Source organism: Macaca nemestrina, chromosome 1, assembly GCF_043159975.1.
Source record: "Macaca nemestrina isolate mMacNem1 chromosome 1, mMacNem.hap1, whole genome shotgun sequence".
Taxonomy (NCBI): Eukaryota; Metazoa; Chordata; class Mammalia; order Primates; family Cercopithecidae; genus Macaca; species Macaca nemestrina.
Window position 1 is genome coordinate 32,120,223 of NC_092125.1, and position 19,001 is coordinate 32,139,223.

General features: G+C 34.1%; 1 protein-coding gene across 16 annotated transcripts in view; it reads left to right on the top strand.

The window, feature by feature from the left end:
* The window catches only part of LOC105484451 (RAB GTPase activating protein 1 like), a 796,528-nt gene that overhangs the window by 110,726 nt on the left and 666,801 nt on the right, over positions 1-19,001 (top strand). For 15 of the 16 annotated variants that reach the window (XR_011607830.1, XM_071069699.1, XM_071069706.1 and 12 more), the window contains 3 exons: positions 6,060-6,126; positions 10,907-11,009; positions 14,707-14,873. Coding sequence is in view for 15 of the 16 variants with exons in the window: in XM_071069699.1 (XP_070925800.1) it covers positions 6,060-6,126; positions 10,907-11,009; positions 14,707-14,873 (337 nt within the window). In the remaining variant the exon portion in view is untranslated. The remainder of the gene's footprint in view (positions 1-6,059; positions 6,127-10,906; positions 11,010-14,706; positions 14,874-19,001) is intronic. The other variant, XM_071069702.1, reaches the window with a different exon arrangement.

The window sequence follows — 19,001 nt, forward strand, 5'->3', positions numbered from 1 at the left end:
TAGTGTTCTAGGAAATCTAAGATAGTTGGTTAGTTAGATACATAGATACATAGATAGATAAAACTATTTCCTACCTGATGAATGAAAAGAGTAACCAATTTTTAAATCTCTCTTGCTGGTAAGTATAAATCCTACTGGAGAGACTTCTTCCTATTACTGATATCACTGAAGTTACTAGAGTGAAATTTTTAGGATAAATAGCTATGGAGTACCCTCATCTGGGTTTGAATCTTGGCTTTACAGTGATCTTGGTCAAGTTATTTAACTTCTCTGTGCTTCAGTTTCCAATTTGTAAATTGCGAATAAAACTTACCTCTTAAGATTGTGGGGAGAAGATCAGCTAGTAAGTGTTCAAAATAATGCTTAATAAATGCATGCTATTATTACTATTAGTGGTACTATTACAATAACCACAGTTAAAAATTTAAGACTATTGGTCTTTTGTGAATGATAATCAGGAGTAAGTAACTTGCAAAATCAGAGTAGACTGCCACCGTCAGAAGGCAAAATCTTGGCTAGAGTTCTTTAGAACCTATGTGTATGTACAGGCAGTCCTTGCTTTGTAGTTATGGTATACATTATTTTCTCTTACCGTGGTTCAGTTATAACACTAGTCTCCCAACCACGTGGTTCAAATTTCTGTTACCATAGTATATTAACAGAGTAATTGCATATCAAACTCGGCTGTTCAGTCCACAAGTCACGATATACATACATGATTAGTGACCAATCATGTCACTTCTTCCAAAGTCTGTTGGTGATTGGTCACTGTGTATCTGTTATTCACTTTACTTTCAGATAGCAAAGTATGTGGTTGTGTTGCCTCTTTGTCTCTGGTAGTAAATCCGTTTGACATTTTACAAAAATAGATAATCCAAAGAGGAAATTGGCCAACAAAGATAACAGTGCTACAAAGAAATGAAAAAGTCATAATGCTGAAAGTGAAATTGCATGTAATTTTAGAAGATGCACAGTCTTAGAAGATTTCAAAATGACAACAGCAAAATGAAGACAGGTTGACACCTAGGCCTGTTTAAAGCTGTGATATGAATCATATTGAAAAAGTATGATGAATTTAAAAAAATGACAAAATCACTCCAACATTGTTTAGTTTAAGTTTCACTAGGAACAGAAAGCTGCTTATGGTTTAACTGGAGCATATACTTCTGCTTTGGATTGAAGACTAATACACAAAAATTCCAATCAGTTTTGCTAGCATGTCAGCCAAAATATTGAAGTTAGATGCCACATCAAAAGGAAATAGTAATTATAAAGAGACTGGAAATTATGCAATTTCTTTATCTCAATTTTGGGAGAAATATGACATAAAGCATGCAGTTGAAGGCATCATTTCAGGGAGCAACAATGAATATTATGTCTGTAGTATAGCAAAACTTTTACTTCGCTATAGAAGTACGTTTGCAGGATCTGAATAGGACATGTATGGAGATGTAGGAGAAATAGCTGTCTGCGGGAGTGCTGCCACTGTTGCTATTCAGTGGACTCTACATATGCAGCCAGAGGAGCTTTGTGAAGATGAACTTATCAGCGTACATAAGGAAAGTGGTTGTGATGAAAAGGATGAATGTTCCAGGGGAAATGACTCTGGCGAATTTTTCACATTAAAGGAACTCTCGGAGCTATTTCACAACACTGAATATGCAAAGGATAAAGTTTGGAAGCTAATCCAAACTTAGAAAGGAATATGACAACTTGCCAAGATAGAAAAGATACTTTGTATTGTAAATTGTATGAGAAGGCAGCAAGCACTCTTCAATATATTCTTGATAAGTTTTTTTTCAAATAATTAAAATACTTTAATTTTTGTGCTTCAAACAACGAAGTGCTAAATAAATAATAGTTTTACTTTTTAACAATTGTCCTGTACATTTATAACTGAAAATAAGAGAGTTTTTGAAGTTTGGACAAAAATTTTTAAGGGTTACTGAAGAATCATAATTTTTCCCTTTGAAAATATGATCATTTTATATAGAGTTTTAGCTTATATGTTTATTTTTATGGTTCTACACCACCGTACATAGTGACAAATGCCTGTGTATCTTTTTCTACTTCAGTCTTTTTAGTAAGGGAAATAACAGTCTCATTGACACAATAGAAGATTTGCCCAATTATCTTTCTGCTTTAGCCCCTTTGGGGAGACTGACTGAGATTTCAACTTTTATGAAATTATTTAGTTTTAGTGTTTTGCATAAAGTTTTGAAAAACTATGATTACATTATAGATTTTCTTATTTGCAGTTCTGTTTTCCCCTTAATTTTCTTTTTTTTTTTTTGACAGTAACTGTTTATTGCTTGCTTACTCTGCAACAATGCTTCCTAGAATAGTGTTTCTCAGTTCTTGTGAGATACAATTTTTGCTCCTTGATTTATACAAGTACATTTATACTAGTTGGGTAATGATCTAAGTTTTAATATTTGTTTTTAAAATTATACTTTAAGTTCTAGGGTACATGTGCACAACATACAGGCACTGTCACTTTTTCATTTTTAATAATAAAAGTACAGCAAGAGACAGTGTTCTTGTCCTCTCTCTCTCTCTCCTTCCCTACCTTCCATTTTTATCTTCATGGAGAGATATATAATTCCTAATGATTTGATAAGCTAAAGGTAAAAGTTTTTAAAAAATTAGTTTCATATTGCAGGACATTAATACATCTGTTTTTCTCACTTTTTCCTGCAATTAAGTCTAAAGTGTATTAGTGATATGGAGTTTTTGGTATTTGTTCTGGTGGTTAACTTGGTGTTAAAAGCTGCTTAAAGTTCTGTTTTGAGTAAACACTAAGTACTACTATGAAAGGCAGAGCTTTCTCTTCTTAATGATAATGGTAATTATAATAATGACTTATAATTATCAACCGCTTTATAGCTTACAGTGCACTTTTACCATGAGTTTTTTCATGTCAAGTTTACATTGACGTAATCAACATGAAAGCAAGTATTTGTACTTCAGAAATGTGGAAAGTGAGACTTTGAGGTTTGTGATTTGCCCAGGGTCACTCAAGGAGTTTACAGTCTTTTACTGATAGCCCTTGGCAGGCTGAAATGTAAAAGACCATATAGTTTTGTAGTGATAGACATGGGCATGAATCACAGTCCTGTAACTTATTAGCTATGTGGCTTTGGGCAAAACCATTCTTTTTGAAAATCAGTTTTATCATTTGTTATATGAAGGTTGCTTTGAAATTTAAATGCAGCAGTATAGTAGAGCCTGGCTTAAAGTTAAGACATTCAATAAATAATATCCACTACTATGATAATAATTGATATAATAGCATCATCATCAGCTCATTCTCAGGAGGTTGATTTCAGTTTTTGAGTGAAATCAGCTAGCTATTCACTCTATTATAAATTATGTTGGATGTCTCTTCTATACTTTGTTAATATTGTGTACTTACAGGTATTTTAGAACTAACAATATCAGATTCTAATTGCCTATTTACTTACTTTCCCCCCACTATACTGTAAACTCCTTTAGAAAATAGGTGGGATAGCAGTTTGCTTTTTACCTTATGAGTTAATAAGAGACCGTTGAATGCTTTGAACTCCCCAGTGAAACACTTAATACTCCCATTAGGTGTTAGTGTTACTAATAATATCTATCTAATTTCTGACACATTATTCTTAATAGATCTTGCTGGCCTCCATAGGAATCCTGATGTGCTTTAATGAAGTGTAATTTTGAAAATGACTAATACAGCTTGACAGAAAATAATTATGTAATTTAAGTGCTTAAAGTTCATGTATTACACTTTTCCTGTTTGCTAGAAGAGGGAGCTGAGTCCCAGGGGATTAGGTGCTTTCTCTAAGGTCATGCTGGTTGGTGGCAGGCCTTTTTTTTTTTTTTTAATACAAGCCAGGAAAAGATTAGTGCATTAAAGATTATCAAAATAAGATGATGAGTATTGCTACTTAAGAAAAATCCAAACCTCTAAGGCTCCTTTTGCAGTACAATGTAATATAGAAATATTATGCTAAGAAAATGTGAGATTTCATCTGTTTTATCATTCACCTGGAAGTGCTTGAGAAAAAAATGGCATTATACTTTAACTTTTATTATAGCCATTAGAGATTACAAAAGGTAGGAGGGTGGGAGAGGGGGGTGAAGGTTAAAAGATTACCTGTTGGTTACAATGTTCAGTCTTTGGGTGATGGGTACTCTAAAAGCCCAGACAGACTTTAACACTACATAATGTATACATGTAAGAAATCGACACTTGTAATCTGTATGCCTATAAAAATAAAAATTAAAAAAAATATTTTTCTGCCTTAAAAAACAAAAAATCCTTTAAATTTTAAAAAAGAACAGAAAGAAAGAGAGTATACATTCCAAACTGTTAGCATTGTTTCCTAAGGAGGCTGAGAGAAGGGAGAACTTATTTTTTCTTTACATACTTTGGTAATTGTTAACTTATTATGGTGACTATATAATGGGTTTGTAATTTAAAGCCTATAATATAGAACATTGTTCTTAAAAAAAATTAGAGATGCAAGCTGAAGCAAAGTATGTAAGGATGTGTGAGATAAATCTGTTCTCACTGACCTGACTTTTTAGAGGGACCAAATTTTATTTCTAAAAAAGAATTAAATTTTTATTCTTCCTTAGCAAGAATTTAGGACAGTAGTATAAGAAATAGTACAGTGAATTGCATGATTAATTATCATTTAATTTGTGTAGACAGTGTTTATTACAAGAATTCATAGGAGAGAGATCATAGCAGTATATAGTTGAAATTATGAATACTAGAGTATAATTATTTCTCTTGTAGATTATATTTTTTGTTCACTGTATTTGAAAAGTTATCTTCAGAGCTTACCAACTTTAGCTTTGCTATGTACCTGATCATTTTTGGGGGCCAGAAGGAAGCCTTGAGCAAGTCATCCTCAAGCACTTATAGGAAGTATATATTTACTCCTTACTAAGCTTACATTTGGACAGGACCAGTGATCTTGCTCATGTAAGCATTAGCCATGATACTAGGCGAGTAAACCTTTAAAAAACAACAAGGATCAGAATCACAGCTGAGTGGTTAGCTGCCACTACTTTGAAATTGAAAAAATCTTATGTTTAATGTAGTTATATTTTTTACCCTTTCTATAAATTATTACACAGCATATCTTAAAATTTTGGGAAGCTACAATAAAAACATTCTTGTGTGTGGGTATGCATTGTTGGCAGAGGGACCCTGTGGACAGATTACATTGCTTCTCAAGTTATGGGACCTATAATATAGCAATATGAATTTGAGTAAATTGCTTAACTTCTCTGGACTTCACTTTGCTTACATGTAAAGTGGAGTTAATAGTAGCTAACAAACATAAAAATCTTCAATTTAGCTGAATTTTAGAGCTTATGCAAATCCTTTACAAATAAAGTGGCAGTGTTGATGGGATTCCTAGAGCTTCTCTGGCATCAAGAAGCACAGAACAATATTAAATAGTTAACAGTGTATTAATAATATGTTGGATATAATATCTTCACTAATAGCACATTTAGTAATAAAATTTGTATAACTTTTTTTTAAAACAGAGGATATAGTATTAACATGCTACTTAGTGAACATGACTGTGGAGGGCCAGGGTAATAGTTTGCTTTCTTTTAAATCTGGTTGGATGCAAAGAGAGCATAGTGTCATCTTCTTATTTTTAAAAACCTCCTTTTTGGTTTAACTGGGTTAATGGACCTATATGTTTGGAATAAGTCTAAGGCAAATAAAATCTCTTATCTTCCTAGAAACTAATTTGTTTCTCTGTACCATATTTTCTTTCAACGAACGATTTATGGCCACTTTTATGGCAGTTTCTTATCATTGGTAATCTTTTACGTGCAAATAAAGATCTGGAAATTTATATGACTTATTTCTGTGTGATTTTATTGTGTATCTTCATAAATACTTATTTCTAGTGTTCTTAGAAAAAAACTAAAGCTTATTATAAATACAGAGCTCAGATTGTATAGTTATTGTAAAAAGGCTTTTTGCTCACTGGGCTTCTATATATTCTTGATACCTTATTTCTCCTTTTTTCCCCCAATATTTTCAGATGTTTTGGAATGTTATTAAGCCCAGGTCGAAACGTGAAGAACAGTGACATGCATTTACTGGATATGGTAATGATAATCTTAAGCACCTTAACCAAGTATAGATGATAGTTATTTTATATTTTACAAGTATTTTCTGTTTACAAATTTTGTCATATTGTCAAAATTATTTCTTGCAGCTGTGTGATAGTAATAATTAAATTTGGAAACACATACTTAAAATTGTGAAAGAGGAATTCAGGACAGTTTCCACCAAAACAGTCATATGCAAGTTGAAAGCAAATAAAAGGATTGTGTTATGACAATGTCCATTTATTTTTTTGGCTTCTTAGAAAGATGTTTTTTCTTTGAACCTGTAGTAACAAGTACATAATTATAACAAGCATCTCCAGAGTGAATATGGTGCCTTTCATTTATTTTTAATGCCTTGCTATTAATTTGAGTTCGTGACGGATACTTTTGTTTTCTTTAAAGTGTTTCCCTTTCTAAATTTCTTCTTGATTACCTGTCTTTAGCAAAGTACGTTTATTCTAGGAGTAATATTTATTTAAGGAATGTCCTTAAAGGTTAATATATATTCAACAGTTGATATTTAGTGTAAAAGTAGCAAGCTATTTTAACTTTCAAATAGAAATACCTTCTAATATTGCAATTCGTGAAAACATTTAATTTGTGATTTAGAAATGTTATAGGAAACTAATCATCTTAGAGTAAGTGTAAAGTTTCTTAGTGAACTGAGATTCTTATATTTAGTGATAGTAAGCACTATACGTTTTCATCTTTTCAGCGTGTTTTGCAAATATCAGTTAAACATTACTAATTAGGTCAACTTTTTTGAGTAATTTCATGGTAATATCAATATTGATTTTATAGCAGTACAGGAATGGTTTATTCAGGCTTTTGGGTACCTGTTTGTCTGCTAAGTGTTGTGTGAAGTGCTGAGGTTATGCATGTGAGTAAAATATAGCTCTTACCATCTGTGGGTTCATGGTCTTGTGGGAAACAAACCTTTTCAGTATCTGGTGGTACAACGAGCTGTAGAAATATAGAGGAAGCACTGCCTGAATAGGTCAGGTAAGGACAACCAGTTAAATTGAGTATGAAAACATAAATTAGATACTGATCTATGTCTCTTACATCTTTTTTTTTTTAAACCACATATCAGTAATGAAAGTGGTTTTACCTAAGGCAAGTCATTAGCATTTTGGAGCCCTGAAAATTCCACGAGGAAGTAGATTAGGAGGATTGAGGTATTAAAAACTTTTAAGATCCTAGGTCCTAATTAATCATAGTCTTTCAGAGTTTAAAGGACTAAGATGAATTACTGCAGAGATTTGTCCATAAAACCTAAATTCAGATTACAGAATTACAGAACTGGTATAAACTTCTGAGGCCTCTTCACTGTGTCTCTCTAACTTTCAGAACAGTCCTCCCCACCTTCGAGTCCATATCTAAATCAAAAGAGTTGTGAGCATTCATGCTCTCAGACAGAGAAGGGGCTTATTTGCAATAAATAGTTGGGCAAATGAGAGGCTTGTATGTGCAATGATTAGCAGTTGTGATTTGTTATTACCCAGTATTGTTAATCTTCATAGTGGACATTAAACCTCAGCTAGACTACTTCCAATGAAAAGAAACTCATTGCCTTCTGTTAAAGTCTAAGGGACAGTTCTGGTTATTACAAAGTTATTTTTTTATAATCACCTGAAATCATAGTTCTTGTAACTTTGCCTAATTAGTCTTAATTCTGCCCTCTAAAACAAGATATTAATACTTTTACTCCTTCTATGACACTCCCAAATATCATGTGATCCTCATGAAAGGAAAGTCCTACCTATAAATGAAGATATATTTTTCAGTGAAATAGCCAGATTACTTATATATAACAGTCACATGCAGAGTAAGAACATTTCCGTGAATGATGTGCCATACTTTGAAGGTCGTTCTGTAAGATTATAATGTATTTTTACTGTACCTTTTCTGTGTTTAGGTACACAAATAGTATTGTTATAATTGCTGTAGTATTCGGTACAGTAACGTGCTGTACAAGTTTGTAGCCTCGGAGCAACAGGCTAGGTGTGTAGCCCCTATACCATCTAGGTTTTTATAAGTACAGTATATTCTATTTGCACAAAGAAATCACTTAATGACACATACCTCAGAATGTATCCCTATCATTAAGCAACAGATGACTGTGTGTGTGTGTGTGTGTGTGTGTGTGTGTGTACATACACAGTTTTTTTGGGAGAGTACAAGTAGTAGAGACTCCATTTTCTTCCAATAATGAGAATATTGATACTTGTAGGAATAAGGAAATATTGATACTTGTAGGAATAAGGAAATTAGAATTTTATTTTTTATTTTTTATTTTTTTGAGATAGACTTGCTCTGTCACCCAGGTTGGAGTGCAGTGGCACAATCTCGGCTCACTGCAACCTCTGCCTCCTGGGTTCAAGTGATTCTCCTGCCTGATCCTCCCTAGTAGCTGGGATTACAGGTGTGTGCCACCACATCCAGCTAATTTTTATATTTTTAGTATAGACAGGGTTTCGCCATGTTGGCCAGGCTGATCTCGAACTCCTGACCTCAGGTGATCCGCCTGCCTTGGCCTCCCAAAATGCTGGAATTACATGTGTGAGCCACTGCACCTAGCCAAAAATGAGAATTTTTGATTCACAGTCCTGGATTCCTGGGAAAAGCCTAACAGTAAGGTACCAAGAAAAGCAGAAAACTCAGTAGAACCAGGTTTCTTGGAACTGGAGCATAATTTAAAATTTTAGATTAAAGTCCTAGAGATTCCTCAGAAAGTTTGTGGATCTTTACAATTAACCATATATTAACACTAGACCAGTAGCTATACCCACAGTTACAAATACATTTTATGTTGTAATCTAGCATACTCATAATGTGTATGGTGTATGTGCAAAAAAGCAAAAGTAAAAGTTTCATGAAACAGTTTTACATGTACGATGATTTCTGCTATTTTCTCTTCCACTTGCTCCCTCCCCCACTTACTGCCTCCCAGTATCTGCTTTTGTTTTTTTGTCTGTATAATTTATAATTTTTAAGGGTTTTTTTTTAATGTTTGTTTTCTCCATTTCTCTTACCACTTAACAGTTTTCTAATACGTTGTACTTTATATATTTTTTCCCTACTTCATAATTGTTATAACTTTGTCTTATATGTGGCCTATCATAGCCTGACTCCTAATGAAAACCTTTTAGCTTCCACTGGTGACTGCCCACTTTCTTTGGTTTTTGTTGATTGAAAGAGATTTTGAGCACTCAAGCACAGCACAAGTTCTGATCTTGAAATGGATTGAATTCTTTTTGGGTCAGAAACCCGTTCCTGTACCAAATGGAGCCTTAATTAGGGAGTAGAGATGGAGGATGGGGGCCTGTGTACATGCCTGTGTGTATGTGTGTGTGTGTGTGTGTCCTGTTCCAAACGGAACCTTAGTTAGGGAGTAGAGATGGAGGATAGGGGCCTGTGTACATGCCTCTGTGTGTGTGTGTGTGTGTGTGTGTGTGTGTGTGTGTGTATGTGTGTGTGTGTGTCCTGTTCCAAATGGAGCCTTAATTAGGGAGTAAAGATGGAGGATAGGGGCCTGTGTACATGCCTCTGTGTGTGTGTGTGTGTGTGTGTGTGTGTGTGTGTGTGTGTGTGTCTGTAGAGGTGGTGGAGAAAGAGACTGTAAACATATGAGTGTGTTGGTGAGTGGGTTTCGTTTACAAATGACCTTGAGTGTATTTCATCTCTGGAATGCATAGTCCCTGCACTCAAGCTACACAATCTGATTAGTGAAGTATTACTAATAAACTAGAAAAATATACATAGTAATTACCACATGACTGACACAATTTTATAGGGGGTTCAGAGAAACATCTGTGAATGGGTAATAATGAAAAAAGGAAAGTTTTTCTCTTTGTTTTAGTCTTACCCTTTTAACAGTCTCTATTCATAATGTGAGGAAATTGCTACAAAAATTGAAGTATTGCAGATACTGTTCATTTGCATGTGGAAATACTTGTATGCTGTATGTTGTTCTTTCATGGAACAACATCTACCCCTCTCTCCACATACATATCCACAAGCTATAAGTAGCCTTGCTTATAGGAGTTGCTGGCTTTTTTAGTGAGAGTCAAGAGCTGGCTTAGTAAAGTCTTAAAGAATGGAGGAGAAGAGGAAGGAGAGAAGGGAAGAAAGAGGGAGTAAGTGTAACAGTAGAGGGAGAGAGTTAATACACTTGGATGTTGCTTACAAACCAAAATTAGTCTCCTAATACTAATTTATGATTGTAAGAAAGTATACAAATACCTGACATACAGAAAATAGAAAAGTGTTAATTTTAAAGGTATTAATGGCCATAAACAAAATTAATATTTTAAGAATTCATTAAAAATTAGAATATTAGAAGAAAAATAACTTTCCCTACTGTGATTAGCTACTAGTTCAGTTTAACTGTCTTCAGCTAATTCTATATTATTGTTTTAATAGAAACCATATACATCCTATGTGTATATGAGATTTGGACAGTTGGCATCAAGATCAAGTTAAATATAACTTTGTAACAATATTATGTTTTTGTGATTCAGCATGTAAGTGTATGCCTCCTTTTACCCAAGGGTACATGTCTTTAAGTAGAAACCATGCTTGAAGAAAGCTGTAGAAGAATTTAATATTTAAATAAATGCCTTTGTAGGATGAAAAGAATTTACAGTGGATATAAAGCTCCTGCTTGACTGTAAATCCAAATGTTAATACATTGTATTGCTTAAAGTAAGATATAATTTAAAGTAGTGATTTTTTTGATATCTTTTATCAGTAATTACTGTTTGAATTTTTATAGGAATCCATGGGAAAGAGCTATGATGGGAGAGCTTATGTCATCACTGGCATGTGGAACCCCAATGCACCAATATTTCTGGCACTTAATGAGGAAACACCAAAAGGTGACTTTTCTTAAAATATCCCTTTTGTTTGCTTTACATTTTATATTATGATCAATGTTGTTTTGTCATGTTTTTTTAAAAATGTGGAACTCACTTAAAGTGAACATATTCTTTCTGTTGAGAATTTGAGGTTCATTTTTGTTCTTTATGCTTCTATGGGGGAAATCTCCACTATTTAAAAAAATCCTCCCCAAAAGATATGTGAATGATTATTATTGTTATTATTTTAAGAGACAAGATCTCACTCTGTTGCCCAGGGTAGAGTATAGGGGCATTATAGCTCACTGTAACCTCAAACTCTCATGCTCAAGCAATCCTCCCACCTCAGCCTCCTTAGTAGCTATTAAATAGAACTACAGATGTGTGCTGCCATGCATGGCTAATTTTAAAATTTTATTTTTGTCATGCTTTGTTGCCCAGGCTTGTCTTGAACCTTTGGCCTCAACTGATCTTCTTGCCTCCCAAAGCACTGGGATTATAGATGTGAGCCACTGCACCTGGCCTAAATTAATTTTATTATATTATAGAGAAAGCATTTGGGCTTTGGTTTTCATATACCACTATAGAGTTGTTTCATTTGTGGAGACTAGTGATAGAGAAATATTAAAGAAAATGATGAAAAGGAAATATTTTGGAATTTTGAATATTTAAAAATTATTATTTTAACTATTTTTGCATTATAGTTTACTTATAGTTTTCCATTTATTAATTATTGGCTCCAGTCTTTTGGCCTTTGGGATGCTAGAATATATATGAAATATTTCAGTTGTAGCAAATAGTTTCTTCTTTGTTTTTTACATTTTCATATTATTTATCATGTCTAGTATTGAACAGAATGTGTAAATGTTAGTCACATTTTTCATTTTTCCATTGTGTTTTTTCGTTCCTACTTCATCCAGATAGCTGTTAATTTCCTATGTTTTTTGCCCCTTCATCATCTACTTTTAAACTAAATTTAAAGTTTTACCTGGTAAGTTACATTCCTACCCTGCTTTACTGTCGTTAAACCATTAATTCATATTTGCAATATAATGGATCAGTTTGTTTTATCATTAATTTTGTATTATTTAGTTTATACCCACAGTAGACTTTTGCTTAATGACAGGAAGCATTTGTGAATACTGATACAAAAATATAATATGTTTATGAAGGGCATTAAAATGATAATTATTCTTTCATTTCCTTAAAGAGAGTATTCACCATTTATATAAATCACATGCATTTAATCATATATTAAGCTGTCTAAAAATGAGGGCTAAAAAGAAAAAAAAGATTATTTAAAATTTAACTTTTCATTTATTAGCAGTAAATAATTTTTAGATCCACAATTTGTTATTTCTGGAGATAGGCTTGCAAATACCTGTAACCTTCTTTCTTATACCTGTTCAGAAGGAAGCCACGAAAATGATAAAAATAAGCCAGTTGACAGTTTTGAAGAACAAAATAGAAGAATTTTGTATATCAAGTTATAAAAATAGTTTTTGTGTTTTTAATGTAACACCTAGTTTAGTTTCATTTTACAATAAAATATATATTTGGTCCACAAATAAAAGAAAATTTATTTATAATTTATTAAAATAAACTATATGATAGTATATTATAATAATATTCTGGTCCAAAGTATACGTTTTAAATTTAAAATTATCTCATATGCCACACAAAAATGTTGCCCTGATTTTTAAAATTTCTAAATGATGTCCTTGAAATTACACATTACTCAGAAAATTTGTGATCAAATAAAGTTTGATATTTATGGAAGACGTTTAGGCCCTGAGAGATGAAAAGTCTTGGATCTTTCCACTGCACTAAGATTCAGTTGAGTGTTATATTCTGTCTTGTGTTATTCTTACTCTTTTCCCTAAGTTCCTTCAGGTCAAGTACAATGTCTAACAAATTTTAGTTTCTCTTGAATTGGCAGGTGTATTTAGTAAGACTGTAATTAGTAAGAATGTAATAAAATTGTTATTGAATTTAATATAAATAGAGAAGTAGCTGATGAATCTGAATGTTATATAATATTTAAAAACACTATTGAGGGTTTCCTCTAATGGTGGCCTTGGTTATTTGGACTTTCCTTTAACAGAGAACTAAAAATTGTAGCGAAAATAAATTTTAAAAAATATTTAAAAAGGAATGAGGAAATTACAAAATAGTATGGAATGACCAGGCCATAGATTCAAAAACCTCAATGAGGCCAGGCGTGGCGGCTCATGCTTGTAATCTCAGCACTTTGGGAGGCTGAGGGGGGTGGATCATCTGAGGTCAGGAGTTTGAGACCAGCCTGGCCAACATGGTGAAACCCTGTCTGTACCAAAAACATTTTGAAAATTAGCTGGGCCTTGTGGCAGGCGCCTATAATCCCAGCTACTTGAGAGGCTGAGGCAGGAGAATTGCGTGAGTCCTGGAGGCAGAGGTTGCAGTGAGCCAAGATCGCTCCATTGTACTCCAGCCTGGGTGACAGAGTGAGACTCCTCTCAAAACAAACAACAAAAACCTCAATGAATATCAAGCAGAGTAAATAAAATAAAATAAAATGAAATTCATGTTTCAACTCCTCATAGTGAAACTGAAGAAAACCTACAGACACTGGCCTAGATGATTCTAGATTCAAATTAAAGGAAGACTGTGGCCTAGTAAACATTTCAAATCATAACGAGAATTTTGGCTGATAATACATATCGTCGTTGTCTAAAAGCACTTGTCAGGACTCTGATATATGTGTATATATATTTATACACACACACATATATATTCATGTGTGTGTGTGTGTGTATATATATATGAAAACTACACAGGACTATTTCTTTGGAACTTTGATTAATGATTTTCCTGAGGGTTAATATGTATTACAACAATGAGGGTACTGAAAAATCTCTGGAGACTTTTCTTGAAGCATACAGCATGCAAGTATTTATATCAGTGACGTGCTTTTTGAGACAGAGTCTCACTCTGGTTGCCCAGACTGGAGTGCAGTGGTGCAATCACGGCTCACTACAGCCTCAACCTCCTGAGCTTAGGTGATTCTCCCACGTCAGCTTCCTGAGTAGCTGGGACTACAGGCGCGCACAAACATGCCCAGCTAATTTTTTGTATTTTTAGTAGAGATGGGGTTTCGCCATGTTGCCCAGGCTGGTCTCAAACTCCTGGACTCAAGTAATCTGCCTGCTTTGGCTTCCCAAAGTTTTTTACAGTTGTAAACCATTGCGCCCAGCTTTCAATCACATTTTATGTATACAAGTTTAACATAGAGAAGGCTGAGTGTCTCTCTTGATTTGACAGTCCTTCCAGTGCAACTCATTAAACAAACCTAGTAATTTCTATTATCTTTTTTTATAAGATGAAGGGATAAATCTCTGATTTTCTAGAGGTTCTCTGGGAAATCAGATAGTTTTAGAGTAAAAGATATGCTTTATTATTGTATTCTATTTATTTTTATATTAAAGACCTAATTTGGGGAATGAAAAAAGAAAGTGTCAGGTAATTTATTAATAGACACTTAGGATTATTAGTTCCTAAGAAACATGCTTGGAATACTTGCATACTTATTTAATCAAAATGTTAATAGAACATTTAAAAATAAACATAGAAGGTATTACAATTGTAAAGAACATTAATTCTTTCATAAGTGAGGAAACTTTATTTAAAATAGTCAAGGAATACTAGAGCTAGCATAAAACCCAGAAACTTTCTACTACAGATAAGCGAGTATACATGACTGTGGCAGTGGATATGGTAGTCACAGAGGTGGTGGAGCCTGTTCGCTTTCTCCTGGAGACAGTAGTCCGTGTGTACCCTGCAAATGAGCGATTTTGGTATTTCAGCAGAAAGACTTTCACAGAGACTTTCTTCATGAGATTGAAACAGGTAGGACCTTTTTTTTCTCTTCATATAGTAACATACGTTTTTCTTTCCACACTTTTTTAATGCCAAGATAATTCCTGAAGTTGCAAAACAATACAATTCCTCAAATAAATCAAATGATATTTGAAGTCAACCAACAGAGTGTTTGAAAAATTCACATCTAGGTAATACTAGCTAAAAAACCCCAGCTAGTTTAATAATTATATACTTTCCCCTAGAAACCTGTAATGTATGAACCTTCTTAACAGAAATATTGACTCTGTATATAAAACAACTTATCTACCCTTTATAAACAATTACTTAATGCCAAAAAGGCAGTGCACAGAAATATCATATGCTTATAAAATTTTAATGAAAATGTTTCCAAGAAATACCTAATTTCTATAGTTATTTCTACCTGTAATATTAGATAGACAATATTATCTGAACATCTTGTTTGACTCAGTAGTGAGGTTATAAAATTATTTTAATATTAAATGAACAAAATTATGGTTTCTATGATCTCAAATTAGGCAGTGTTAGTAGATAAAATATGTAATTTTTGTATTATAGCGAAGGAAGCAGATAATAATGAAAACTAGCTTGAATGCTAATTGTGAGTTTTTTAAAAATCAGGATAAAAATGCTCTGTTACAATAATGAACATCTTTTATATGCTGTTTTTGTTAGTAACTTCCGTTCTCCCAAGTTTTAAAATGCTTGCTGCTTCATATACTATAATATGTGAACTGCTGTGTGATAAAAGCAGGCACCAGCACAGGGAACAAATATAGAAGCCTCTTACCCATTTTCATATTTTAAAAACTTGCCATGGATCATTTTGGCTTCGTATACTATGTACTTGGAAATTCTTGTGGTTTTAAAAAAATCTTTCATAAAATTATTATGGCTGTTATTTGACTCAGTTTTTATTACTGTGTGAACTGCTTTTATAGCATATTGTAATGAAGGTTATATGAGCAATATTCAAACTTCAGTCTCCTAAGCATCTTTTAATATTTTATTATGAGATTTTTTTTCTCTGTCTTCCTTCCTCCCCATCCTTCTGTCCTTCCTTTTGCAAAAAAATAGCTTAGTTGTTATGACTATCCAATAATTCTTCATTTTGAGCCAAAGAATTATTCATAGTTGCATAATCGTGAATAAAGGAGCTGGAACTGTATAGAAAGTTGTCATTCTTCTAATGATGATAAATTATACATTATAATGTAAATTACACTTCCTAGAGATCTGAGAAAAAGTTAGGTTTTTCCCAGTTCTAGTACTTTTGACTGTCTGTCTGTCTCCAGAGAGAGAGAGAGAGAGAGAGAAGTTAAAGTAATTGTTAAAATTCATGTAATTATTGCAAGACCTGAGACTACAACTCCTTACCTTAAACCAGAGTATGCTGCTGTAAGGCCATACTAGCATCTTTCTACAACTCCAAAGAGTGGGTTGGTTTGGGGTGGTTGATGGTAATCTGGAGATGTTGGTCTACACTATACAACATTAGTAGAAAGAATGAATTAGGTGATTACCTAATGCAATTCAAAGTAACCTTTGAAAATCTGGGTCTAGGCCATTACTACTTTAAAGAAATAGAGAGAATGCATTGATTTCAGTTCTAAGTGATTTAGACACCTAGAACTTTTTCTTTCATTCTGAGAGTGCTGGACTTACTGAATGAAACCAGAACTTGTCCTGTACCCAGACAGGATTAGACCAGACTCCTCGGGGCAACACCAAAGTAGATGAGATGCCCTGTTCCCAAACTGTTTTTTCTTGGCAGCTTTCTTCTCTTAAATATAGCAGGACTTTATGTGTGGGCAGTGGGGATATATGAAAGTCTGCTTTGTTCCTGTTTAGTGTCCTCTCAGGGCCAAATGGCATTTCATTTCATTCATTGTCCATTTACTGGGAGCAAGGAGAGCACTTAACAAGAGGACAGAAACTAGAAGCTGGGAAAGTAAACTAGAGAAAATCCTTTTGTGCCCGGAATTTGTTCCTTCTGGTGAGTTCTTGGTCTCGCTGACTTCAAGAATGAAGCTGCGGACCCTTGCGGTGAGTGTTACAGTTCTTAAAGATGGTGTGTCCGGAGTTTGTTCCTTCAGATATTCAGATGTGTCTGGAGTTTGTTCCTTCTGGTGGGTTCGTGGTATCGCTTACTTCAGGAGTGAAGCCGCAGAGCTCTGCAGTGAGTGTTACAGCTCTTAAAGGTGGCGCATCTGGAGTTGTTTGTACCGCCTTGTGGGTTTGTGGTCTGGCTGGCTTCAGGAGTGAAGCTGCAGACCTTCACAGTGAATGTTACAGCTCATAAAGGTAGTGTGAACCCAAAGAGTGAGCAGCAGCAAGACTTATTGCAAAGAGCAAAAGAACAAAGCTCCTACTGTGTGGAAGGGTACCTGAGCGGGTTGCTGCTGCTGGCTGGAGTGGCCATCTTTTATTCTCTTATTTGTCCCCGCCCACATCCTGCTGATTGGTCCATTTTACGGAGTGCTGATTGGTCCGTTTTTACAGAGTGCTGATTGGTGCATTTACAAGCCTTTAGCTAGACACAGAGCACTGATTGGTATGTTTTTACAGAGTGCTGATTGGTGTGTTTACAAACCTTTAGCTAGACAGAGCGCTGATTGATGCGTTTTTACAGAGTGCTGATTGGTGCGTTCACAAACCTTCAGCCAGACACAGATTGCTGATTGGTGCATTTACACTCCTTTAGCTAGACAGAAAAGTTCTCCAACTTCCCACTGGACCCAGAAGCCCAGCCGGCCTCACCTCTCACCTTGACCCGAGGTCTAACGGGAGTAGACATTAATTAGGTGTAAGTGGGAAACACCAAGCATAAATGCCCAGACAACCGGAAAGACTGGGAAGCACAATAGTTGATGATGAAAGGCAAGTAGGTCCCCGAGCATGTGAAACTTTGGAGTCTAAGTTCAGAGTTCTTTTCGAAATCAACTTTATTGAGGTAGTTAGCATACAGTAAAATGCACCCATTTGATAGTACATTTTGATGAGCTTTGACAAATTTATACACATGAATAACCACCACCAAAATTAAGATCCCTCACTCTTAAAAGTTCCATCGTGTCCTTGCAGCTAATCTTTCCCACCCTCAGCCTCAGGCAACCACTGATGTGCTTTCTGTCATTGTAGATTAGATATACAGTAACTGGAATCATACGCTTCTTTTATGTAAAAGCTTTCTTCGTGTAACAATGCTTTTGAGATCCATCCATGTTGTATGTCATTTGTTAATCTTTTTATTGCTGAATGTTATTCCTTTGTATGGATGTACCATAATTTATTAGATCTGTTGGAAATTTGAGTTGTTTCTGTTTTTGGTTAGTGTGGTTAAAGCTCCTATGTCTTTCTGTGTACATAGATTTTCATTTCTTTTGGGCTGATAACAGGAAATGGAATTGCTGTGTGGTATGGTAAGTAGAAACTGCCAAACTGTTTTCCACAGTGCTTGACCACTTTATTTTCCCTCCAGCAGTATATGTGTGTCCCAATTTCTCCTCATCTTTGCCAGCCTTTTAAATTGTATTTAGTATTGTCAGTCTTTTAAATTGTAGCTATTCTTAGGGGTGTGTAGATGTATCTCATTGCAATGTCAATTTGTATTTCACATTGAGTAATGATTTTGAGCATTTTTTTCTTGTGCTTATTAATCATTCATGTATCTTCTTTATAAAATGTCTATCTAAAATTTTTGTCCGCTTTTTGTTTGTCTTACTGAGTTGCAGGAGTTCTTTATGTTTTCTGAATATATTTTCTTTTGTCAGATACACATATTTCAAATAGTTTCTTCCTGACAGTGGCTTGCCTTTTTATTTTAAACTGAATGTCTTTTGAAGAACTGAAATTTTACATTTTGATGAAGTCATATTAATATTTTATTATTTTTGCTTTTTTTGTGTCCTATGTAAGGAACTTTTACCTACCGCAAGGTTGTGAAGATGTTCTTTATGTTTTCCTGTAGAGACTTTATAGTTTCAGGCCTTTTATCCATTTTCTGTTAATTTTTATGTATGGCATGAAGGCTTGAGGTCATCCACATCGCTCTCATATGGGTATACAGTTGTTCCAGCATCATTTGTTGGAAAGACTCTTTTATCTATAGAATTAGTTTGTCTAAAATTAATTGAC